We start from the raw sequence: 27,442 nt of genomic DNA, 5'->3' as shown, positions 1-27,442 counted from the left end.
GCACAGAATCCAGGCCTGGCTCATCTGATATCTTCTGACCTTGATTGGTTCAAGTGATGGGAAGGTAGCCGGGACAGGCTGATGAAGTATAAGTCACAGACTCGTACTGGGTGTATTGAGGAGTATACATTTTCTTTGGTACTAGAAAATTATAAGAGGAAAGTATAATGAGGTTGCCAGGTATTGTTAATTACTGAAGCTAGGCGAAGGGACGCTTAGGGTTCGTTATTTGACTTTTCCATATATTTGAAAATTTTGTAATAAAGACAATTTTAATACCAAAAAAAATAATGTTATTTCTTTTTTGTTTCTCCCTCTTTAATTCCTGCTCCCCCCATCACCCCACTTCCACCCCTGACCTATGGATGTTGCCATTTCCCCTTAAGAACTGAATCTCTGAAGGCAGAGCATCTCCTCACACATGCTCACAGCGTGTACCTGGGGCCTGGAGCACTAGGGGCCTGGCTTGTTTTTAATACCAAAAAAAATAATGTTATTTCTTTTTTGTTTCCCCCTCTTTAATTCCTGCTCCCCCCACCACCCCACTTCCACCCCTGACCTATGGATGTTGCCATTTCCCCTTAAGAACTGAATCTCTGAAGGCAGAGCATCTCCTCACACATGCTCACAGTGTGTACTTGGGGCCTGGCGCACTAGGGGCCTGGCTTGTGGGGCCTGGCGTACTTGGGGCCTGGCGCACCTGGGGCGCAAACCCAGGATCTTCTGCATGTAAAGCAGATGTGCTAACCACTACACAATAGAGCCACCTGTGTTATTTCTATGAAGTCATCTGACCCTGGATTTATCTTTGTGGGAAAAATTTTTTTAAGTGAATTAAATTTCTTTAAAAGATATATCACTATTTAGATTTTCTATTTTCTTCTCATGTTCATTTTGGTAAATTGTCTTTTTCTAGAAATTTGTTCATTTCATTATTACTCAAGTGCTCCTATACTCCCTGGGAAGTATGCTGTTCTCTGATTGTTTTTCTTCTAAAACATTTTCTTAGAGCATTTCTGGTGCATCAAATTCTATACTTTATCACAAGTCACAAATGTGCATATGTATGTAAGTGTATAAACTGTGCTTTACCTATAATAATATGTACATGTTTTCACATTATAAAAACTCATAAATGAGGATGTGATAATGAACTTTAATTACCTATGCTTGGGTGAAACTGGCCATGGTTATTAATATTGTCAGAAGGTCAACTGAGGTTTTGTTGGTTCTTCATGTGTTGACTTTATAAGTTAAAGGAAGTTCAAAATGATTATGCTATGATTCAACATTGGAATGAAAAGTTACTGGTAGGCAGAAATGTATGGTGATATTAGCGAGTTGTAAATTTGATATTGTTGCAAAAGAAAAACAATGTGTTTTCCAGGACCTAAGAACAGAAGTTACCCCAAGTAGATGAAGCTTGGTTACATCTTGTAACTGAGTATGTTCAATAGAATTTCTTATCACATGTCAAGCAATGCAACCGAAAACAGAATAAACCACTAATTCTTTCAGAATAGATGAAAGAAAAGTCAGAGTAGCACGGGCCTATTCTTAAAGCACTGTACCAAATCTTAAGAAGCAGTGTTAATTTTTTCTTAGTGGTATACCAAATAAGGGTATGCTTTACAACTAATGATGTCTTAAAATCAGCAGATATGTGAAGGATGAAGACAGAGAATAATATCTCTGTTGGCCACTTAGCAGAGGGGATATCTAAAAAGAGGTCTCTGTGAGTTAGAATTGGAATTATTGGTTCCAGTTCTTCACACCTCCTTATATCTATGCCCTTTGCCATGTGAGTGTACTCCCTCCTCTAGAGATAGTAAATATTTCCCATCCCTTCACTTTGTGACTTGCTTTGGCCAATGGGATTTAGGTGGAGGTAGCCTGCCTTGCACTTAAATGACTGGACTTGCCCTCTTGTGCTTTTGCCATCATCATGAGAAGAGCTTGCCCTGCATGACTGCTGCCCCTTGGGCTCCAGAATGAGCATTTATGAGTAAACCTGAATCTAACCCACAATAAGAAGTCAAGCCCAGCCTTGTTCACAGCTTGGAGCAAAGTCACCTACATACACCCAGCATAGATCAGTCAATCCCCATCTGACCCACAGACATATAGGTTGTTTTGGATATAAGTCCTTTTATCAGATAGGTACTTTGCAATTATTTTCTCCTAGTCTGTGGCTTGTTTTCATTTTCTTCAGAGTCTTCTTTACTCTGTCTTCATAAAGCAGAAGTTTTAATACTAATGAAGAACGATTTATCAGTGTTTTCTTTTGTGAATTATGCTTTTGGTATTGTATCTAAAAACCCATCGTCAGATTCACGGTCCAGGTTGTTTTTTTTAAAAACCACTAATAATTGTGAGTGATTTGTTATGCAGTATTATTGTTATAGTGGCTAAAATCAACATATAATCCTTTAAATTTAGTCAAAACATAAAATCCAATTCAGATAATCTTTTTCCATGCAAATAATTCTTGAGAGAGAGCTAACATGTATGACAGCTCTGATTTTCACTTAGCTCTCCACTTCTGGTCATCACCAGATCTACTTCTGTATTTGCCATTAGCCGATAGTGACATTTTCCTATTGCTAAAGCTAAATCAGCTGTCCCATCCCAGTCTTCCAAGTTCCCAAGTTTCTGACCACTATCAGCTTTGTAGTTCTGCCAATTTCCTGCTGTCAACCCCAAAGAAGATTTCTCTACACTTTCTCCACTCTACCCGAAACAGGGCATTTATTCTAAAATGCGGCGGCATCCTATCTTCTCATGGGGAGTATCAATATTTGATATTAGTTTAAATTTCAATTATTCTTATAGGCGATTTGGAGTATAGAAAAACCAGAACTGGTTAATATTTCCAGAAAATTGTGGTTATCCCTGCTGTACACACAAAAAACGAGTAACCTAAATATTATTATTGACAGGCAGTTCAACTGGATGGAATGAAAAGACATGTATAGTAAATTTCTTAGGCATTTATGACACCAGCACATTAGGAAAATGCTCTTAAAATAAGGCAGCTCTCTATGCAATGATATGGAAAGATTCTCCAAGATAGATTGTTAAGTGACAAAAAAGTAAGATACATATTAAAAGATATATGTGCCTTTTTTTAAAAAACAAAGGGGGTGAGGAAAGAAGCGAGCAAAAATAACCTTTATTTGTACTTCATTGTATATGGATAAAGAAGCTCTGGAAGGGTACCTATACGGGACCAGGAGGAGTGGGAGGGGACACTGGGCAGACTCAAGGTTAGAGGGAGATTTTGTATACCTTTTATAATATTTGGTTATAAACGTGAATATAATAACAAATTAAACTTAAAAAAGAGACAAAAGAAAAAAATAAAATATTCTTGAAGATCCCTGAAATATGGAAGGTGGTGAGATCCTATGGAGGACCCTTGATTTTCTCCCTTCTGCCTCTCCTGGCTGTGGCTCCATCAGCCACACACAGTCCATTTCCTCCATGTGTTTTTAGTTTCTCTTTCAAGTTTGCTTTCTGTTTCCCGTGCCCTCATGCTCTCAATCTCACTCTGAAAAGTTTAAGTCTTTCCCATTCTCGAGAAAACAGGGCTCTTTTAATGCTGCTCTCCCTAGTTTTCTATTCTTTCCTTTTTTAGCTGAGTGTTTTGAAACATTACACGCTCACTATTTACCACTTCCCATTCATTCACTCTTATACTCAGTGCCATCTGGCTCTTTCCCATCTTTGCTAAAATTGCTTTTGTAAGTGCTCCCCTGACCTCCATTTTGCAAACCCCTGCTGCATTTGACTCCACTATTAGTTAGCCTGGTCCTTGATTCTCCATCGCTTGGCTTTGGTCAGCCGTGACAGGCTCCTTCTCTGCCTTCTCTAAAATGGCGATGTCTCCAAGGTCCAACCTTGGCTCACTGCTCTTCTCTCTCTCTCTCTCTCTCTTTGCTCCCTGCTATAAATCTCACTCAGTTTCATGATTTTAATCACCAGCTGATGGTTGATCAGATGTCTCCAAAAATCAGGGCTCTAATACTGTTCTTTTTTTCAACATTTACATTATTATATCAATAGGACATTCCCATCTGGATGTCCTATCTCAAACATGTCATGTTTGTTTTCTAAGCATACTATTCCAACCTTCCCTTCAATCTTGGGAGCCATTTAACATCATTCCCTATAAATCCCATTTCTGCTTCCTCTAGCCAGAGTTGGTTCAGTTCTTTGCAACAAAGAACTCTGAGACATATGGAGATCTCAGCAGCAGTAATTTCAGAGGAACTTGGGTACAGAAACCAGCTTGCAGTGGGTTAAATTGAAGTGGAAAATAAGAATTCTTAAAAAGAACGGGACTGAAGGGAGGGATTAAGGTATTTGAGAGAGAAGCAAAGTAGGCAGAAGTTAGTTAGAAACGGGAGGTCTGAGCACTTTTGCAGGCTGAAGGGCAGAAACTAGTGGAAGGAGCCACTGGAATAAATTCTTTCCTTGCTTAACATTTAAAGTGTCCTGCAATATGAGACCCACCTGGCTTTCTAGACTCAATCTCTAATATTTCCTGTGATTATCAAGACACAATATTTTCCACAAAATTCCTCGTTGTCTGTCTTAGTTTTTTGTTTTTTGGCTTATTTGTTTGTTTGTTTTACTCAGGATATAGCGTTGGCCTGGAGTATTTCCACAGATCATCCTGCTGATCCCACTGGTCTTTCAAGGCTCGAACACCATCCCAAAGCCTTTTTCTTACTCCTCAAATGAATGTGATTTCCTCTAACTTTAAAATTCCCAAAGCACCTGCATCTCTCTTATCTCTAATCAAATTATGCTCTTGAAAGAGTTATTCGGATACTAGTCTTATGGCTCCTTTTTAGTGTGAGCTTCGTGGCTGGAATTGTTAACTCTGTAGCACCGACCCAAGGACTTACACATTGGAGGTGCTCAGCACGTATTAGCTGGATTCACAGTGAAGGGAGTGGAAACATTCTTAATAGAGGTACTGTGGTCAGAGAGTTCTCAGGAAATTACTGTTCTAGCCATGAATCTACCCTCAATGGATAACGGTGGCTCTGTTCACCCCATGTGAAATTGGGGAGATGAGGAAATGTAGCTGTCCTTGGAGCCCCAGCCTGAGGGAAACCTCACACTCATCTGTGCAGTTCTCTCTTCCATCCAGGATGTGATTAATCATCTGTGCAAAGAAAATGAAGAAACTGCTGCTACATACAATGTGGATCCCATAACGCTGAAAAGTCCAATGCAAAAGAGTATATAGGATGATTCTGTCTACATGAAGTTAAAAAAAGATGTCAAAAGTAAGCATGGTGGGGAAGGGAGGAGCCAGGTGGCTGAGAAGGGCATGGGAACCTCCAGGTGCTGACGTTCTACCTCTTGGTCTGAGTGATGTCACATGGGTGTGTTCACTTTGTGAGAATTCACTGAGCCATATGTTTATGATTTGTGCATTTTTCTTTAGGTATGTTACACTTTATTTTAAACACTTATTTAAAAATATTTGTTGAGCCTATGTACATTTTTTAATAATTATTCACTTAAGCTGTTCTAGTAACAGAACATTAAAAGGCAACGGGAAGTTGGTCACATGCAACAATAAAGCAAACCACCTTCTCTAAATTCACAGTTGTTGGCCACCTTGATCTCCAGGGGGCTCTTATGTTGTTACAAGAGGGACTATAGCACAAATCTAAAAAAATTACCATAATTACATGTTGTATCAAGAGAAAAACAGCCACCAGGAAGGAAATGAAATTGTTCTCAGCAGCGCAGAACCACGCCTTGGATTGCTTCCTTTTGGAATGTGGCAGGTGGGGTCGGGTAAACAAAATAAACATCCTGGTGGATCATATTTTAAGCAGATTTAACTTGAAATATGATAAATGCAAGCTACTTAAGAGATGAATGGAATGCTTATTTGATATTGTCCCAGATCTAAAATCTCTGCACTGGCAGTCTCTATGACAAAAAGGATCAAGAAGTTATTCTTTAGTTCCTTTCCTTTCTACTCCAACAGCTGGATTTGTAAACTCCTGAAGGGCAATATCCCCAATTTTGGAAATCATTTGTTAATGGTAAAAAGGAAACACAGGGAATAAGTGATGGCAGCTGTAAAATCCTTGCTTATTAGGTGAGCACTATTTTGTTAGTATTCTCTTTTAAGCTCCCTAATCTCTCCTTCATGATCTTTCTCTCAGAACCTCATAGCACCAGCATTTTGTCTCTATTGCACACAGGGTTCAGCTTTGTAGTTGCCTTATCCCTGCCAGGCTGGAGACTTTCAGGTGGCAGAGATTGTAGCTCTCCGGGTAGAAGATGGATTTCTTACACCATGTTTGCTATTGTATGAGCAGAGCTGGTTGTTTGCTCCTTCCTTGGACTGTGAGTTGCTCGAAAGCAGGGTCTATGAGTTCCTCATGTTTGTATTTTCACTGTTTGGTATTTAGTAGGGGCTCAATAAATGTTGGCTGAATAAAGAAGAGAAGGAATGGTGGATCAGGTCTCCCAGTTTCAAGATTCTTCAGATGACCTGCCTCCTGAGTGTTGCAGAAAACTGTAATTACCTCTTTCCTTATTTTTGTTTTTAAGTATTTTCTGAGTTTTTTTTTGTAGTAAGAAAAACATTTTTAATTAAAAACAAGAGGGGAATCATGATTAGACATTTAAGCCTAAGAATTATGAGAAATATTCAGAGAATTTGACGGTCACCCCAACAGGCACATCATTCTTCCTCCCTCTAGACTTACCCCTCATCAGCCTGTTCCCATGTGGCTAGTGTCACCAAAGATGCAAATTTGATTGTGGCACTTCCCTACTTTGAGTCGTTTCCCTCCAAAGGTATATCAGTGTTGCTGCTCATACTTATTATCCTGTGTAAGTCAATCACATTTCAGTTTCAAGTGACAGAAACCTCACTCAAAATAGCTTAAGCTAAAATGAGAAATTTGTTTGTTCATGTAACTGAAGGATGCAGTGTTGGCTTTAGGCAGGGCTAGGAGTTCAAAGATAGCATTAATGCCTAGTCTTTCCCAGTTCTGCCTTTTTCATGTTGGTTTTCTTTCTAGACAGGCTCTGCTCATGTGGAGGCAACAGAGCTATTGGCATCTTCGGGCCCACATGGTCCTTAGAACTTAAGGTCCTGAGGAAGTGAGAGGACTTGGATCTGCCTAGGTCGGACCATGTGCTCTTCCCTGGGGCCAGTCACCCTGGAAAGGAATAAAGATTACTAAGAAAGAGAAAAGCTGTTTCTCAAAAGAAGAAATTCTAGGCAAATCATGACCTGTGCCTGTATCTCTCTCCGGACTCACCCCTCCCCCTCCCCTCCCACTGTTGTTTTTTTTTGTGGTCTGCAAAAACCTTTACTGTTGGTTCCTTCTAGAGCAGGACATGTGCCCAAGTGGCCAGTGGTCAGGGATTGCTCTCAGCTCCACAGCTTCATGGAATGAACTCTGGGAAAGACAGACTGCTGGAGGTCAACATGATGAGCTGGCTGGCTCCAGCAGGGTCACTTCTCTGGGGGCCATAGTTGAGAAGATTCTTGATCAGACCCCTGTGGGCCAGTGCCATGCAGTAGCTGTAGTAGTACTTCAGGCCCAGTATGTGCAGGGCGTCACCCCTAGTGTACTCGGTGTGCAGCAGCCCCAGGGAGGCCTCCCACTTGTCGCTGAAGAACGTGCCAAAGATGAAGCAGCACACAGGTATGATCATGACAGCAGGGTGGCAGCTGGCTGGTAACAATGCCTGTCTGACCACTGGCCACACTTCACAATTCTCCAGACTCATCTCTTTTCTAGCCGCACCTAAACTATTTTCAGTTCCAGGAACATGCCAGACTCACTCTGTTGCCTCTTATTTTGCATATCTTGCTGCATTGGCCCAAAATAGCCTTCCCGTATTCTTTACCTAGGCCAAAGTATTATTTAAGGTCTAGTTTGTGATACTTCAATGGGATCTTTCCTGATCTTCCTTACTGGGCTGGGTATTCATTTATGTGATTCAGTAAGCATGGCATAGATACTCTTGACATCACATTACACTGTGTTGCAGCTGTTTGCATAAGTACTTGTCTCACTAAACTAGCTCCTTGAGTCCAGTGATTGCCCAATGCCTGGCACAGTCATTGCACCACAAATGTTTGTTGAATGACTGAAAGATAACCTCAGTATAGGTAAGATCTTGCCCTGTTTCCTCCATTTATAACGTTCCCACAAAAAATCTTGAATTTTTCTTTAGGAGTAAGATATTTTAAATAAAACCTCACACAACACATGTTAACTTGCTAAGTATGTGTTTATGAAATGAGATGTGAATATTAAATCCTAAATTATACTAACTTAAGTATCATTGGCCTTTGAATGTTATAGTCCTATTTGAAATATTGGTGGATCTGTCTAGCTAGGTCAGTGATTCTTAACCTGGAGTCTACAAATTTCTAAGAGACTTAAGAATAGAATTCAGAGGATATGTGAACTTGGGTGGGAAAAAAAATTATTTTTCACTAGACTATAACTGAAATTTAGTATTTTCTTTGATTATAAATGCAGGCAACAATCCAGAGTTTATTAGGCAGTAACTGTGACTTTGTCAATAATAGAAATCAGGTATTTTCATCACATTACAGTTGTTGCAGAGATCACAATATATTGTTTATACTGTCATATATTTCATAGCAGTTATTAAACTCCGTTATATCAGGTTATTAAATGAACACATACATTACTGTATCACATTTACATAATTTTGATAACTTACAATTCAATGTAACTGGTTTTTTGTTATCCTGTGCATTTTATTTTCTGCACTTAAAAACATTATTCTGAGAATAATGTCCACGGCACATAAAAGTTGAAGTGCTCTAGGCATTCATTTAAAATGAAATGAAACCAGAGTGTGGTGGTCCAAATCCAGAGAAACAGCCCATCTGCCCTCTTTCTAATGCCATGCTAATAGAGATTACAGGCCTTTTAGGCAAGGTTAAAACTACAAACCTAAGAAATGATGTCCTCTTTGAATGAAAATTTTATCTGGATGGAAAAGCCATACAATTTAAGTTTTAAAGGGTCTCTGGGCTGGGTTAGAAAAGTGGATCTCCTAGAAACTCACAGCTAAATGCTGCAGATATTGGTTTAAGAGCTTACCAAAGAAGACAAATTCATTTATTTGTGTAGTTATCTGCATTGATATGCACTAGACCTGGATTTTGATCATCGAAACTCTTAGGACATCCTCTGTTAAGGTTGTAAGATCCTTTCTAACAATGTTTGGTGACAAGGCCTGTCAAAGAGGTAGAATCCTCTTTGAGGATTAGAGTTCCTGTTTTCTTTGGTTTATTGGTCTTTGTTCCGACAGGAAACAGTTTTTAATTTAAGATACTGTACAAAGGTGTGGGGTAGGGGAGCCACAAAGAGGAACCACAGTAGCTTCAGCAACTCTAGGCTAATAGCAGTTGAGACGGCATCATCCCCTGGTCAGAAGAGACGAGAACAGGGAGTGGTGACTCGAAGGAAAGTAGTGAAGGGAAATTTGAAAGTGGTGACCTCTGACTATTGGGGCAGCCCCACTGTGGGAGAGGCGAGAGAATAGACACCCTGACCATCTTCAGATCTCTGGCCAGGAGAATTAAAAGCCACATAGAATTAAGGAGGCAAAGGAGCCTGCTGCTATAGTCCATTCATCAGCCTCATGGGGCAGAGAGCAGAGTGGAGCTGGAGAGCAAGATATCAACTCATTTGGCAAATCTCTATAGCACTCATCACACTATTTGATGGTCTATAGGAGCAGAACTGTATTTTTTTATTTGTGGTTGTGCCTAGTAAAATTCTGGTACATAGTTAAGTGCTCAGTATTAATGAATAAAGAACTGAAATATTGCAGAAACAAAGAATAAAAGCAATCTATTTACTACAAATAGGAATTATTTGCTTTCAGACACAGTTGATATTTAAAATGTCACGGAAATACTGGATGGAGCATGACTCACCAATAAATTTTATTCTGTGGATCAGGCAGATATGTGTCACAGCTTTATAAACAGTTAAGTATAGTTGATCCTCATTATTTGTGGATTCTGTATTTGCAAACTTGCCTACTCTTTAAATGTTTTGCAGTGCTTTCACAGTTATGCGAAGAATGGTGAAAGATTTGACTTGCCCAACGTATGTGTTCCCAGTTGAGGTCGACAAAGTAGCATGCTTTCTTGTTGCAACTCTCATATTAACAAATGTCCTTTGCTCTTAGTGCCTCACTTTTTGCATTTTTGTGTTTTTCTGTTTAAAATGGCCATCAAATGTAGTGCTGAAGTATTGTCTAGCGTTCTTAAGTGAAAGAAGGCTGTGATAAGCCTTATGGAGAAAATACGTGTGTTAGATAAACTTTATTTAGGCATGAAGTTATAGCACTGCTGACTAAGAGTTCAATGTTAGTAAATCAACAAAACAGAAAGGCACTTCAAACAAGTTTATATATTGTTGGTTGATGACAATGTGACCAGAGGCTCACAGAACAATAGTTTGGGGAGGTATTCATTAATTTCATTTTGGTGGAGACTTTACAGAACCTACTATGAATGATAATCAACTGTACTTGCTGTTTTCCAGTTCCTAATAAAGATTCAAAAAAAAACTAATTCAATTGACAAAAGACACAATTTTTCTACAGGCGGCAGCTAATTGGTACTCATAATGTAAGACCAGAAAGGAGGAAAACATTAAAACCCATCACCACTGCATAATTTCAATAAGATATATTAACATTTATTACTTTCTGAATAGTATTTGACTAAATCCAAATTATTTCAATTAAAATTGTCTAGAAGGCCATATAGTGTGAAAATTAAAGAAACCAATGGAGGGGAAAAAAATCATCTGTTTAATACATTGACTTTAAGAACAACCACAAATGCATTATTCTTATTATATGGACTCGGTTAATTCAATCTTTTTTAGTTAGGCCTGTTTATATTCACTCCTCAATAAACCCTCAAAAGCTTCAAGCTTCTACTTTCAGTAGCATGGCAAACCTGAAGTGTTTTTTTTTTTTAAATCACCATTCCACTAATGTAAACAATTCTCCATGCTCTAGCATAAGAATATTTAATGTTAGCCAACAATGACAGCCATCTATTCTGAGGGATGTAATAGTGGCAGCTTTCTGATTTTTATATTTGTTTAAAGTATATGACCTTGAATAGTAAAAGACACTGAGCTGAAATTCTCTAACTCACTTTCTAATCATAGTAAGAGTGACATTTTCCCCCAGGGACCACCAGATAGTCATAAAAATTTATGCTAACATTTTGTAAGAATCCACAAACATCAATAAGAAGCTGACTTTCCTGGCATGCTCTGAATGTCTTTAAGATGAGACATAGAACAGATATTATAAAGAGCTTTAGGAAAAATATTGAGTGCCTGGGTATTATCATAGTAGTAAAGGTTAAGTCATTGTTATTTCTAAGAAACATTTTCGGTACCATTACCATATCCAAAAATATGTATTAATGCTACTGGTGATTAAGAAGTTCAGAAGCTATAATTACACATCCCTTATTGTGAAAATAATGCAGGAGAGCTCTGAAATATGAGGGGAAAATACCCAGGCACTTAAATCAATGAACATTTGCAGGCTTGACAGAGTTGCAGTAACATCAAATAGCCACATTTCTGTCCACTTACAAGGAATACTATTAAGAAGCAATCAAGCTATTTATTTAATAAAGTGTATTTTTTCACAAATAGAAATATTTAACATCTTTAGTCAAACACTTAAATGGGAAACAGCCTAAAGAAAAATAAAGACCTACACACACCAACTATTTCAACTACAAAGCAAAATACTCTCACTGTGACTAAAGGAAAATAATTTAACATTCATTATCAGTTTATAAGCATATAACTCAAAGGAATGATTATGCTCATAAGTAAATGCAAGATTTTTCCAAAAGATTTGTAACTAAGGTATGCAAGACATGAAATCAAACTGCAAAACTAGTTCAAAGCAAATACAGTCCAATGGTTCTCTTATGTTTTATGTTCTTTATTTTAACTGGATATTTTAGAACAGTAAATTATCTTTCATAGCAGTGTCTCCTGGTCTGATAATACAGTACCCCACTTCTGAATGTAGAGATGTAAGATAAATCAAAATGACTGTTAAGGCGTACAAACACTACTTTTAAGTCTGCTCTTATTTAATAAGGATCATTTTAACTCATATTCAAATACATGGAATGTTGGCACAAAACTGAAGCTGCTGTAGAAAGATCACAGATGTTCTGTGGGTTATTGAAACTTCCATTTCTCTAAAAACATACCCTTAAATGGTCTTAATTTTACAAATTTAAGTGTTAAGAAAATGTCTAAATAATAAGTAACAATTAAAATAAAATGTTTATTTGTAAATTATATACAGAATACATTTTCTTCATGAAAGGAAATGGGAAGAGCCATCACCTTCCAACCAACGCTGCCTGCTTTCTCTGTAGGAGATGACCATCTTTCCCTGAATCAGATGTACAAACCAGTTGGGATTTCCTAAATTGGAAAAAGGGAATTTGTAGCTAAACTAAAAGTGTTGTTACATTATTACTAGTTGGCTTGTTTCCACAAAATGCTTTTGAATCCTGCTAACTCAGAATCTCAGAAATTTCCTGGTATAATTTTATAATCAACAAAAGCTTAACTATCAGTAACAACGAGTTTAATTAAGCATTTCATCTCAAAGAAACTGTGAAATGGCTATATAACTATACATAATCTGAAATGTTGGTTTATCTCTTTTAGTTATTTGATTAGTCTAACAGTTAAAAGCCATACAACTATCAAAAATGCCATTAAAATGTCATTGTGGAAAGTGCATCTTTGATAACTATCAAAATTAATGACACCTACTTGCCGTAAAATTATCAAATAGATAAAATTTATAAATGGCTTTTGACTGTATCAATAATAGTATTCTATGAAATGAAGGACTGGATATAACTGCTTGGATGTCAAATACATTTCAGTAAAGGGAAAATGCTACAAATGTCATGTGTACATTATGATAATCAGCCAACATAGAAAATCCAACCTCTTGTATGTATTAAGTCCCCAAGTTCACCAGGTTATGATTTTTCATGTGAAGATTTAGTTGTTTCTCCATCATTGTCTTCTTCCTCCTCTTCACAATCCCCATCTGTTTGTTGTTCCAGTTCCTCTTTTGTGATCATTTCAAAATCATTCCCATTTCCACTACTGTGTTGGGATCGGTCATCTTCCCTCCTATCACTGTCTGTGTCAGAATGCCGTTCTCCACCTGAGCCTTCTGTTCCATGATTTCCTGGTCCTACTCTTCCCTCTTCATCTTCTTTTTTCTCACTGTCTGACTTTTCCTCACTGTCGGACTTCTGCTGCTTTTTGGTTTCAGATTTCTCATCTTTCTTTAAGTCTGCTTTTGGTCCTTTATATTCATGTGTGTACAGAGGCCTGAAGGAGTCAATGAAGCCCACATCAGCAGTCAGATTTGGCAAGAACCAAAAGTGATGCCTTCCTCCAGTTATGAGCCAAATGATGAGAAATAGAATGCAACGAGCTGTAGGAAAAAAATTTCTCTAATTGAATAATTCAAGCATTGACTCTGATAGTAGGGAGTATTTGTTAATAAAAAACTGGAAAAACATTCACCATGTTATTATTTGTACATTACATGCACTTTAAATTAAATAATTAAACCCGGATTAGTTTAGCAGCTATCACAGTATCCCATACCCACAGCATCCTACTCTGAACTTGAGGGCATGATGCTACAATGCCACTCAAAAAAATTACTTTTACGTTTTTTCAGCTGGGTGCTGTTTCATGGTGGTACACTTATGATTTATGTACTTTGCTACGTTATAGTTCAATAAGTATAGCCATCAGTTGGAAATGTAAATATGCACAAGACCATTGTATAAGAAAATGGAAGTAAATTTAAATAAGGGATAAAGGTACTAAAGAAGGCTTTAAAAAGGAAAAGACTGGGCTGCATGATGACTTTCCTAGACCCTAAGCACTTTAGCCTTTGCAAAGCAGTTCTATAAAAACACTAAAAATTATACTTTAATGACCATTTTGGTATAAATATAAATATAATCCTTCATAGTTTCATTACTACATACATGTATACATATTACTTCTGATTTTAAAAGAAATAAAAATGGGAGGAAAAAATAGCATAGATGATAGAGGTTCTGTTCATCCCTCTGGCAACCAAATCAAAGTTGTAATGGAAGCAAGGAGCAGCAGCAAGGAAAAATCGCCTGGGATCTAGAGGAACAAGCCATACAACTAGGGAGAAATCCAAGAAAGCACCCTGCAATGGCAGAAAGTAGGACGGGGTGAGGACACGGGGCTGCCCGGTCCCCAGCAGCTGAGATGGAGGCTGCAGCAGCAGCAGCAGCAGAAGCCTCTTAAAGGGGCCGCGTCCACAAGCGGACTTTCACAGTGACAGACCTGCTCGCTCTGAGCACCAGTGCCGATTCCGCTGCACACAGGGGGCACCAAGGACTTACAGGGAGACACTGTCGGAGTGAGGGCCGAGGCGAGACTTGCTCTGTACAGAAGTGCTGGCGGTATCCATTATTCCCTGTTGAGCCCTCCCTGCTCCCAGTGCATGGACACAAGAGCCACCATAGCGATGACGTCATCAAACTGGATAGCAGAGGTCGCTCTGCCCAGAGGATTCTCTGAAACTCCTCCTCTCCCAACTCGTGGCTCCACCCACGCCACATCCTGGGATAGCCTCAGTGAGTCAGGTGCTCCTTGCTGAGCAGCCCCCAGACTCACAATGGAGGCAACTGGCCTCAGTTTCTGGTGTGGCCTTTTGAGGCAACTATAAGCACACTGTCTGTGGATTGCTTGATGAATCTTAACAGGTGGCCCCAGAAGGGTAGAGGCTTGTGCTAAATTTGACCTGCAACTGAACCCCTCTCAGGACTGTGCCACTGGACACATACTTCAAAAATCCACTCTAATAAGACCGGGAGACTTAGGAGCTTTGCTTATTAGTACATAGAAAGAGACATGGAAAGGCAGTCAAAAATGGGAAGACAAAGAAGCAGAAACCATATGACAGGACAGAACAGAACAGAGATCCAGATATACTGGAGTCAAGTAATCTAATAGATGCAGAGTTCAAAACATCTTTATAACCAATAAAGATGCTCAATGAACTTTTGGGAAGTACAGATAAATTCAGTGAGAACTTCAACAAAGAGATAAAAAGCATAAAAATAGAAATGGAAATTATAAAAGGGAACCAGTTTGAAGTGAAGAACACATTATCTGAGATGAGAAGTATATTAAATGTAATAAACAAAGTGAATAAAGAAGAGGATCAAATGTCCTATCTAGAAGACAGGAAAGCCAATCAAAACAATCAGAATGGCAAGAAAAAAGAGGACAAGGACATAAAAATAATTTAAGGAGGATATGAGGCTCCAAATACTTGTCTGATTGGTATAACTGAAGAAAATCAAGATGTTGAACAGCTGTTTGAAGAAATTATGATGGAAAACTTTTCTAACCTGGTAAAAGAAATGGACATAAAACCCCAAGAAGCTCAGAGAATTCCAAAAATCAGGGATCCAAATAGGCCCACACCAAGACACATCATAATTAAAATGTCAAAGGTTAAATACAAAGAAAGAATATTAAAAGCAGCAAGAGAAAAACAAATAATTACTTATTAGGGAACACCCGTAAGACTGGCAGCTGATTTCTCAAAAGAAACTATGTAGGACAGAAGGGCTTAGCAAAAAATATCTAACAGAATGAAGACCCATGATATACAACCAAGAATAAGTTATCCAGTAAAGCTATCATTTAGAGTTGAAGGACAGATAAAGAGCTTCCCAGACAAAAATAAGCTCAAGGAATTTATCACCACCAAGGCAGCATTACAGGAAATGTTAGAGGGACTTCTTTAAGAAGAAAACACATGATCCAAAACAGAAATAAAGAATGATAACGACTACATTCCTATCAACAAGTACCTTCAATGGAAAAGAATTAAGTGCTCCAACCAAAAGATAGAGTGGCTGAAAGGATAAGAAAACAAGACCCCTATATATGAAAAGGAATGGGATGAAAAAAGATACTGTTTTGATGGACCTAGAAAGTATTTAAGTCAGAGAAAGATAAACACTATATGATTTCATTTATATGCAGAATCTAAGGAATAAAAAGAACAAACTAATCAAAAACAGACTCACAGTTATAGTGGACAATTTGGTGTCAGACAGAGGGGAGGGTGGTTTGCAGGGCTGGGAGAATGGGGTGAAGGGTTAAAGAAGTACAAATTAGTAGCTGATGGATGGTCATGGGGTTGGGGAGCAGAGCATAGGGAATGAAGTTAGCATTAGTATGTTTGCTAGGTGGAGGGTCAGGGGAGGGAGGGTACAACTGAGGGGATTGTTTTATGAACTATATAAATGTCTAACCGATGTACTGTATACTTGAAACTAAATTAAAAAAATAATTTAAAAAAATAAATAATAAAGAAAAGAAATGAAAATGATCACATTTATGTGGGTCCAAAGCATGTGCCTACTCTGTCTAAAGGATAATAAGTTTTTTAATAAGAACATTTTTGAACAATATGAGAACATTTTCCTAAAAGTTATAATTTTTTAAAAAATTAAGTAATTATACAATTTCTGCTTATTTAAGGACTAATCCTCTCCTAATATTAGAAAACAATATAATGAAGAGCTAGATCACTTAAATAAGTTTTGAGGTTATCTTTTAGAGCAATGTATGACAAAACTGTAGTTAGTTAATGGAAGAATTAGAGAATTCTAAAGATTATCGTAATGAGTTATCACAAACACGAAATCCAATATTTCATATAAATTTTCTCATAATTTACCAAATATATAAAGCTGAGTGATTTTCCTTTTTTTGAAAGTCATAACGACTATGTAAATGTTATGGACTAGTCAATTATGACAAATTTTTTGTTTTGTTTTGTTTTTTGTTTCTTTACAGACAATTCTACCACTAAAAGAAGTTCACCTATGCTTCTTCCATTATTTTGCTTTGGATAAATAAAAGGAAATGGTTTTAGCTGCCTTGACTTTTATAAGGTAGTAATTTCTATTTTCACAAAAGAACGGATATTCTGAAAGACGCTGTAACAGTATCTTGCGGTACGAACAGAAAAGACAAATGTTTGAAATTATGATTTAAGAGGAACTTCCACTAATAAAAAAAATGAACATCTTTCAAGGAGGCTGCACATTTTTTTCTCTGAATATAATTATGATGCTACGATAGGCTTTATAGGGTTGTAAGACAGGTGGTTCATATTATAAATCTTGCCTCAAATCCAAGGAAAAGCAATATATAAATGGCACAATTAAATCTAAATTCTTGCCATATACAGGGCATAACAGAGTCTACCATTTTTACAGTTTTCTCCACATGGCATTAGATTACCAGAGGCAAAAGGTTAAGAACCATGCGAAAACCACTGTGACACGTACTGTCATACTGTCTCTATACCAAAAGTGACAGATTTAGAAAAATTTTAAACATCCTATTTTAAATGGCAATATTAGCAATGCATATTTAAAGTAGCAACAAATATAATTTTGACCAATATAGAATATACTTCATAGGATAATATAAAAGAAATATCCAATTTATAAGTGGGCTACAGATCAAAACTATTTGAAGGTATATTTGGAATTGCATTTTCTAACAAAAAACGAAATGTTGAGTTTGTTTTCTGGTTTAATTCACATTATTATTTAATGCACAATGCTACTTAAAACCGTAGCATATTTAAAATGAAAAAAATTATAGAAAACACAACTGAAGAAATAGTATTTTAAAGAGCAAAACAATATAACCATAAACTGTTGGGAATACTGGTTTAAACAAAAGATAAGCAAGTGCGTTAATTTTATTCAGTGGAGGTAAATCTTTGCTAAAAAATTTCAAAGAGCTTCTAAAGTTTCAAGGAAGACACCAATTTGATCATATCTAATGTCAGATTAAAGTTTATGGTTTCTCATTCTTGATACACTACCACTAGTTACCTATTTTACGGTCTTAGATATTATTTCTTGGCCTACAAATACGCTGTGTTACATGCAGAAGCATCAGAGGATTTCCCCAAGGTGACTAAGCTAGAGGAGGGAAAAAAATGAAAGGTGGGTGGAAGGGTTTCACAAAGTCAGAGATCAGAGAGAAAAAAAGAGGACCATAAATACAATGAATTGAACAAAAATACTAGATAAGCTCCTGGACCCATGGATCGGTGGCACCAACTCAGGACATACCTTGATATCCAGGATGAAGGAATGTGCAAAGGGAAATTGCTTAGGGCTATAGGAGCAATGCTTTATAACATATATCATAGAATTTCAGAATAAAATGCACCCACTTCAGGTCAAATTATGTCCTCTAACAATAAACATTAGGTCAACAATGTGGGTATTGTTTTTAATTTTTATGTGGAAGTATCCGTTATGTCTTGGTGGAAAAGTTGATTTGTCATTTGGGGAAAATAATCAGAACTTAGTACCATATACCAGCATAAATTCTAGATGGTTCAAAGAATTATAGTAAGTAAAAAAAATCACTAACAGCTTTAGGTAAGCTGAAAAAAATTCCTATTTCTTTCCCAAAGTGAAAAATTAAATTGGACCTGTCCACCCTATGTGGAAAAACTTTAAATACTAGGATTTTAAGTAAAATAACATTTGTTGGTTTTTTCATGGTAACATGCTCATTGTAAAAAAATTACAGACAAGTGTGAAGAACATTGAAATCATTCATAACTAACCAATGCCACTATTTAGGTGCATTTCCTTTTAGTCAAACCTTCCTTGGCATTATTTCCATGAAAAAACAAACAAAAACTACCTAATTAAACAGGCAAAAACTACCTCCTTATCTCAATTTTATTGTTTACTAGTGAGTACTTTTTATGTATTTATTAATCACCTGTTTTTAATTTCCTCTTTTAAACTGGGTTATTTTTATATTGTTTTCTTCTTAGCTATAAAAGACACCAATCAACCAGAAATGTAAAAAAAGATTACTTACGCTTTCTTGTTTGATTTAAAAAAAAAAACAAACATAAAATTCCTTAATGCATCTAGAATTTTCTTTGGTACATGAGTGCAAACTGATTTTTCCCAATGGCAAATCAATTGTTTAGAATCATTTACTGAATAAGTTGAATTTAAATATTTAATACAAACTTAATTTGCCTTAAGTCGAACTATAAAAATGTTTTATTGAAAGTGTTGTCTACTAACTGATCAACCATTGTAAAACTATTAATGTAGCTAAATTTTAAAGCATATCAATGTGTAGACTAAGCCATATTAAATCCTTTTTCTTCAGAATAAACCAAATCTAATCGAGCACATATACTACATCAAGCCTGAGTCAGTTTTGAGATGTAACCCAAAAAGTAGGTCCATATACTTCTGATTTGCCTACATTCATTTTGCTATAAAGTTTTACTGAAGCTCCAGATTACAGTCCAAAATGCTCAATATCTACCTTGCTGAAGTCATTTTTACTAATAACAATACTTACCAACAGCAAGGAGAAGAATGCTGGCTACAAAACAGCCTGCACCCACACTGAGGTAATAAACACCCACTCTCATTTCTGCTGGCCAAAGAGGGAAGAGGGTAGCTGCTATCACTGCAATCACTGGAACAAGAAATGACAAAGTTACAAAGATAACTTTAGTTACAATAACAGTGAATATATTCCTAGGGGAAAAAACAAACATAAGCATACTGAAATACATAAAATTTCCATTTTTTAGGTAAAAAATGGTCAATTATTTGTCATTTTACATAGTTCAACTTAAACATCTTAACTACTCTTCTTAAATTAGGTTGGATTTTTCTAGTATAAATTACATATCAAAAAGTGCTGTCAAAAATGTGAAATTGTTAGCTCTTTAAATATCAACTGCTGCTGTTCTCTAGTAATGTCTATTTTCTGACTGTGAGATATCTGTCTACAGAACAGGGGAGCTTAAAGCAACACCCTAACAACAAAACTAACCAAAAAATGATTCCAATGAATCAAGAGATTCTGATTCTGGGGTGGAGCTCTGACATCCACAGATTTAAAAAGGTCCAGGTGATTCTGATATACATGGTTTTTGGTAGTCAGGGAAACTATATACAAGTATGTTCAGCTTTTTTCTAAGTATGATGGCACCACATGGAACAATCATAAGGAATCAGAAGTCTGGTCATTAGGTTTTTAGCCAAAAGAGAAGGGATTCAAATTCTAGCTATATCATTTATAAGCTAAGTAACCCTGGGTAAGTTACTTAACCCTTTTGAGGTTAGGTTACTTTGTATTTAATATGTGCCTGTTCCTATGTTTTAAAAGTTGGTATAAGGATAAAATGAAACAATGCATATAAAATATTTAGCAAAGTGACAAGTACATAGTAAGTAATCAACAGCTATCAGCTATTTGGGTTGGAAATGTTTGAGTTTCAATTCTTAAAGAGTTATTTTGAATGGTAGTCTAGGACACCTTATTGATCAAGCTTCTTTGTTTATTTGCTATCAATTTTTTCCTATTTGTTAAATCATTCTCTCCCTCCACCCATGGCCCACCCTGAATAACAGCCATGATAAAAAACAAAACAAAATAAAAATAAATAGATAGATAAATAAATAACAAGAAAGTATAAAGTGAAGTCTTCATCCAATTTTTGGTCCACTCCCCAGAAGTTAATCTGTATTATGTTTTTTTCTGTACTCCCAGAGACTGCCTATATATAAATGAAACTACAATAAAATTTTTTTCTACATAAATCTTATACTATTCTTACTCTTTTTGCTTTTTTTTCATTTAATCTATTCTAGGTATCCTTCCATCAGTGCATCCGCTTAATTCTTTAACCCATTTCCTGTCTAGAAAAAAAATAAGTGCAGCTTGTTGCCAGCTTTCTTTTAACATCATGCATAGGAATGCTATGTTTTCTAGGATTTGACGTTTTCAGCAACTGAACTACTAAAAACAGAATGCTATATATAGAATGATGTCATTTGCTTCCAAAGACTATTGACATACTAGAGCAATGCGAAAATATTTCACAGCAAACTTTGGGGGTGAGGTTAGGACTGTAATCTGTGCGTTATCTGCAGCTCCAAGTGCCACCAGTAAGTATTCTCAAGGCAAATGGGAAAACGGTCCAAAGCTGTATGGCATTCTAGTGTGCAGCTGTACTGTAAGTTATTTTGCCATTCTCCTGTTGAGGGACTTGAGATGTTTCCAGTTTTATCCTATTACAGACAACGGTGCAACAAATACCAGTGTAAATGTACAATTGTGCAACTGTGATTATAGCACAGGATAATTATTAGGTCAAAAGGTAAAGGCATTTAAATTTTGAAAGATATATCCTAATAACTCTCTTAAATATAATCTGAAGGATTTGGATTAGCATAGATAACGTGTCAGTGTATACTTCTGAATAGATATCCTATTACAGACAACGGTGCAACAAATACCAGTGTAAATGTACAATTGTGCAACTGTGATTATAGCACAGGATAATTATTAGGTCAAAAGGTAAAGGCATTTAAATTTTGAAAGATATATCCTAATAACTCTCTTAAATATAATCTGAAGGATTTGGATTAGCATAGATAACGTGTCAGTGTATATTTCTGAATTTCTTTGTGCAACTGTATTAAGGATAGCCATGGGATAAATTCCTAGAACTATAATAGCTGGGTCAGTGAACATACATTTAAAATTTGATAGACATTGCCACACTACTCTCCATAAAAACAAAAATGATGGACATATCATTAATTGTTGAATAATACTGGACCTTCAGCAAGCACTGAATCTTCACCATGACTAGGTACTATCAAACTCTGTAATCTTTTTAATCACAGTTGCTTTAATTTGTATTTATTATGAGTGTGACTAAGTATCGTTCAATGATTGTTGGTCACTCTAACTCTTTATCTCTGAGCTACTGTTACCATTTTTCATCAGGTTGTTAATCTCTTAAATATCTTTGCTTTAATGTGTTGCAAATATTTTCCTCATTTTTATCATTTATCTTCTGACTTTAATGTATACTTTTAAAAAATATTTTATATTAAATATTTTTCTTTATAGGGTCTGCATTTTTATTTTGCTTTCTAAATTTTAGACACTGTACTCACCAAGAATTAATCCCATGACAAAGGTTTTAAAGTGAACTGGGTCATAGATCCACACAAATACCTAGAAGAATCAAGAAACCACAATGTTTTAAGTTCTAAGGTCACATTAGAAAGTTAAGCTTAACTCTATATTTTAGATCCTCTACAAAAGTAACTTCCAACCTCTTAAGATATAAGAACTGCTTTTTAAGGTAAACAAATTCCAAAGACCTTTCCTTCAGTAGTAGTGTTTCTTCTGGTTAGCATTCAGCTGTTTAAAAAACTACAAATTTTGTAATGCACTTAAATAAATTTCTATGTAATTACATGCTTTTAACAATTTGTTCATGTGTGTAAGCCATTACTTATTCAACCTGAAGACTAGTAACTGCACAACCCTTTTGTCTTTAATGTAATGATGTACAGTGGCATGAGTAGAACCAGTCTGGGCTAAGAGCACAGTTAATTCCAGCCAGGCCCTAATACAGATCCAGCAGCTTTTAACTCCACCCTGTTCTCTCCCATTGATGAGATGCAAAGAATCATTATTAAAGATTATGCTTAGTGAACGTAAAGATTCTATGACTCCCTAAAATAATTTCATTGCTTACTTCTCCATGGAGGGTCTGTAACTCATAAGTTGGGAACCACTGCTTTAAAGCTTAATTTACTTTATACAACAGAAATTGACTTCATTCAGAACAATCAGAACTCTGTTAATTATCATCCATAAAATTCCTAGTTTTATCTTTTAGTTTCTATAAATAACAGTACTCTTCCATTTCTTGGTTCTATTTTGACCAGAACTCTTTGTTACTGTCTTTTTGATTTGGTTCGACTTCTAACATTGGGGATTCCATTCTTCTTTTCATCACTGTGCACATTTCCCCTTGGAAATCAGATCCTCAGACATCACTTCTGCCAATGAACAAGTTTTTAATGACAGTTCCCACCTTTAAAAGTTTGACAGCATGCGTCTTTTTGCAGAATAAAACTTAGCTTTTTCAGGAACATAAGCACCCATGGTTTTGCTCAGGCTGCTTCCTCTGCTTAATAGATCTATCTTTCCAGTGAATCTGGTAATCTGCCAGCCATCCTTCAAGGCTCAGCTCAAGTGTTCAGGATCTCCAGAACCTCATTAGCCTCTTGATTAAATGAACTATTCCCAACTGGTACTCTCACATCATGACACCACAAACACAGTACCATTTTTTAAAGTTTGCATGTTTTCGAGACTATAAGAGCTTCTAAGAAGAGAATTTTGTTATTTACCATGTTATTCCCAGCACCTATAAAAATGTCTTGGCATATAGCTAATGCATGGTATCTGAGCTTTCATTAGGAAAGGACTGTGGTCTTCAATTAAGTGGTTCCTAAGCATGAGTTCACATCAGAATCATCCTGTGACACGTTATATGACACACACATGTGCATGCACACACTAGAGATTCTCATGCAAGTATGTCTGGAATGAGCCTAGGGCATGTTTTCTGAAAAGCTTTCCCAGAATTTCAAACTGGTAGCTCCTGGAACTACTACTTTATATGTATTACTTTTGTATTAGGTATAGCAAGAAGAGATATATCTTGAAACTCACAATTCAATGGCCAGTATATAACTAATGTTTTTGTATTGGTTACATGACTAAATTAGGCAGTCTTCAATGAAAGGCTACCACCACATAAATCTCCCATTACCAAAAAAATCTGTTATCTCTTGAGTAAAGCATCAGGTAATCTTGAATTTTAGGCTCCTAAAGTAGTATGTCTGACTATAAGAGGCAGAATCTAGTATGTGTCCCCAATTAACCATCCTGCTTTTATTTTTTCTTTGATAGTAATGGAAATCCTGCATTTGGGCTGGGCAAATGACAACCTAGTATAAAAGCACAGTTCTAAGATTTTATTGCATGTGGGCATGACTACGTGACTAGGTTCTGGTGATGAAACCCAAGCAGAAATGAAACTACTGGAAGGTGTCCTTAAAGAGGAGGCATGTCCCTTACTCTCCCTCTTCTGGATGCAGACACAAGGTTGGGAGTCATTTACTAATTCCCTTACACAGGAGGGAGAGCTTGGATCCACCATGGAACTGCCATATCTGTATTCTTTACCTTCAGATTTTATTGATGAGAGAGAAATAAGCATCTATTTTGTTTTAATCTATTGTTACTTCAGGTTTCCTATCACTCATACACAGCTGAACCTAATTCCGACTGATTTTTATAAATCTAAATTCAGAGAAATTATTTCTTTTTAAAGAGATTTTATAGCTATGTGGTTAGATTTTTCTAAATTACTTCTTTTCTTAGTGAAGACAGTAAAGATAATTCTAAAAATGTTTACGGAAAATTGGATTTCTATTTATGGGCTAGGTATTCTTACCTCATTTCCATCTAGAAAAACTTGATCATCATGTGGCTCAAGCTTGAATTTTTTCTTAGTTTCCTTCTTTTTTGGAGTTCCTGGAGTTTCCTCCTATTAAAACACAAGTTGTATAGAAGGAAAAAAAAACACAAACAAGCAAAAAGCAGTATGACATTCAAATAGTCAAAAAAGTCTCACTATTTGAGACACAGAAATCAAAATTCTCAACCGTGGTACTTATAAGAACTCTAATATGGTTATCTTAAGTGGCTGCTGCATAATATTTCACAAGTGCTCATATGCCATTAGTAATCCCATACAATGATTTTGATTTTTACTTAATCTTAACTGAAATCACCTTTTTGGATTCTTCCTTTTCACCATCCTTTTTTTTTTCTTTTTCCTTTTTTGTCTTTTCATCCTTTAGATTTTCTTTCTTGCTCTTTTTATCTTCTTCTTTTCCACTTTCAGCTTTTCCTTTCTCTTTTTCTTTTTTTATGTCTTTATCATACTTCATTTTCATTACTTTTAGTGCCCGGTGAAAAAATTGTTTCTTTAAAAGCCTTTAGAAAAAAAGGTATGATATTACAATCTCTATCAATTATACATACTAAAAAGCAAAAACATAAAGACCTGAATAAAATGGGCAAAGACAGACATACACTGACAACTTACGAAAGAAATAACAATTAGTAAGCCCATGGAAAAACAGTCAACCCCACCTCTAATAAAATCTATACAGCCAATTTAATTATAAAAAGTTGCCAACCTAATTTCCTTTTTTAGATATGCGATTACGGATTTGGAATTATCCTTAGGAAACTTTTCTCTATGTTCATTAAGACTAATCAAGACTCTGCTTTACTTAATGTTAACTCTCAAATTCAAGAGCAGATATAAGGGGTTCAATAAATATAAGTTTAAGAAATGTTAACAGATTAAAGATATGCCCATGATTTGACTGATTCAAATCATATCTTCATGTCTTTATCCATGGTATTTTTCTTCTTCATGTACTTCACTACTCAGCCTGCCACTATAACGAAATATCTTCAATTAAGTAGTAAATAATTAAATATGCTAAGGTGAGATTTCCGGACTCTCATAGCATCAAACTGAAAACTGTACAATATAATTGGTAAAAAACACTATGTACTCCTTATTTCATTTATTTCTCTCAAAACATTGTTCTTCCCTCTCTTTAACAGTTATTTTTTACATTCCTACATCAGGGTTTTTTACGCTAGCTGTTCCCTTCACCTGGAATCCTCCTCCCCCAAATAAGCATGTCCTTTCAGTTCACTCCCTCGCTTCCTTCAAGTCTTCCCTCAAATGTTACCATCGCAATTAGGCCTACGCTATTTAAAATTATGAACCCACCCCAACCTCTCTCCAGTTTCCGATTATACTACCCATAACATTTATCTTCTGACTTGATATACAATTTGTTATGTCTGTTTGTCCCTTTCACTAGATTGTAAACTACTTAAAAGTGAGATCCCTGCTTTATTCATTTCTTTATCTGATGAGTTTAGAAGCTCAGCTGACTCCAAATTAAGTCAACCTTGGTGGTAGTTCCTTTCTAACTTTATACTACTACTCTAAAAGCTGGGTTGCCTTTATATTTGTTATCTAAAAGCCATCTTTTCAAATCTTATGTTCCAGTTTCAGAGTTCCTGATTTGTGTCTTCATTCCTGCCTTCATAAAGTACAACTCACTGCCACCATATGTGACTACCCACTTTTCTATCCCCACTGGTGTCTGCTCCAGCACATCATACCACGTGTTAATTCAATGACCACTTATTTCTGGTCATTATAGTGTGCCCTCTGGAGCACCTGTGTTTTTCCCTGCTTGGCTGGGCTTCTTTCTGCTGCCCAATTATTCCACCCCAGGAACATTTCCACAAAGCTAACTTCTTAGTCTCCTCATCTGACCTTCTACCTGTTCATAAGATCTATATAGCATACAATTGTCCAAGTGTCTGAAATGCCCTCAAAGACTCTACCATTGATATCTGCTACAGATATACATGTAAACAAACAAAAAATTGAAATGAGTCCCTTAATAATGAACTACTTATGAGTAGAAGTGAGATTTAAGAGTAGTGGTGGGTATATGAATATGAAGGGGGATTTAAAATTTTTACTCTACTTCAGAATATCTTACAAAAATTTATAATGAACATATCCTAATTTTCTTTATTTACTCTGGCACTTATGTGATTTCCAGATTTTTCTATAAGGAACATTTATTACCACTTACTGTGAAAACAAAAATACATCCTATTCATTATGTATTAATTGGAAACCAGCATTTCATATTATGGTTCATATTATAGACTTCCATATATTAAGAGTATATGTATACGCACATAGATACTTGAGTATATATTCTCAAATGGTAATGTGGTTATCTATGAGATAACATTATTAGTAATTTGAATTTTCCTCAGTATCATTTTGAGTGGAGAAAAATATTCTTAATAAAGTAATAAATAATTTAAAAAATAAAACATAAGACTTTAAGAGAAAAAAACCTTTCCCTTGGTGAGTATAGAAGGGCACAGAACCAGAAGGAATATCAGCTTCTGTCACCCTTCCTGCACAGCTGTCTCACCCTCATGAAAGAAAAGCAGACTATTAACCAAATTGGTATCAAAGAGTTCACTCAGGTATATGCATGCAAATACCACCTCTATCACTTATATAGTGGTTGGATAAGCTACTTAATTTTAGTTTATTTCTAAAATGTGGTATCTATCTCATAAGGATTTCTAGAACTAAATGAGAAGCATGTAGATTAATTAGCATGGTGCCTGACATATATGTACTCAAAGTTAGCCATTATTGCTATAGCAAAATACTGAATTTCATTTAATAGTTATGAAATAGACACACA

At 36.0% G+C, this 27,442-nt stretch overlaps 1 protein-coding gene across 1 annotated transcript in view; it reads right to left on the bottom strand.

Moving 5' to 3' along the window:
* Positions 1-10,445: 10,445 nt before the first annotated feature.
* The window catches only part of SEC62 (SEC62 homolog, preprotein translocation factor), a 30,588-nt gene continuing 13,591 nt past the window's right edge, over positions 10,446-27,442 (bottom strand). Inside the window, exons 4-8 of the mRNA XM_006910818.3 lie at positions 24,899-25,103; positions 24,559-24,651; positions 22,196-22,256; positions 19,575-19,694; positions 10,446-13,569 (exon numbers count right to left, since the gene is read on the bottom strand). Of these exons, the coding sequence (XP_006910880.1) occupies positions 13,103-13,569; positions 19,575-19,694; positions 22,196-22,256; positions 24,559-24,651; positions 24,899-25,103 (946 nt within the window). The 3' untranslated portion in view covers positions 10,446-13,102. The remainder of the gene's footprint in view (positions 13,570-19,574; positions 19,695-22,195; positions 22,257-24,558; positions 24,652-24,898; positions 25,104-27,442) is intronic.

The sequence above is a fragment of the Pteropus alecto genome, unplaced genomic scaffold, assembly GCF_000325575.1.
Source record: "Pteropus alecto unplaced genomic scaffold, ASM32557v1 scaffold33, whole genome shotgun sequence".
NCBI lineage: Eukaryota > Metazoa > Chordata > Mammalia > Chiroptera > Pteropodidae > Pteropus > Pteropus alecto.
The sequence above is the reverse complement of the archived record's forward strand: the minus strand, read 5'-3'. Positions and strand labels throughout refer to the sequence as shown.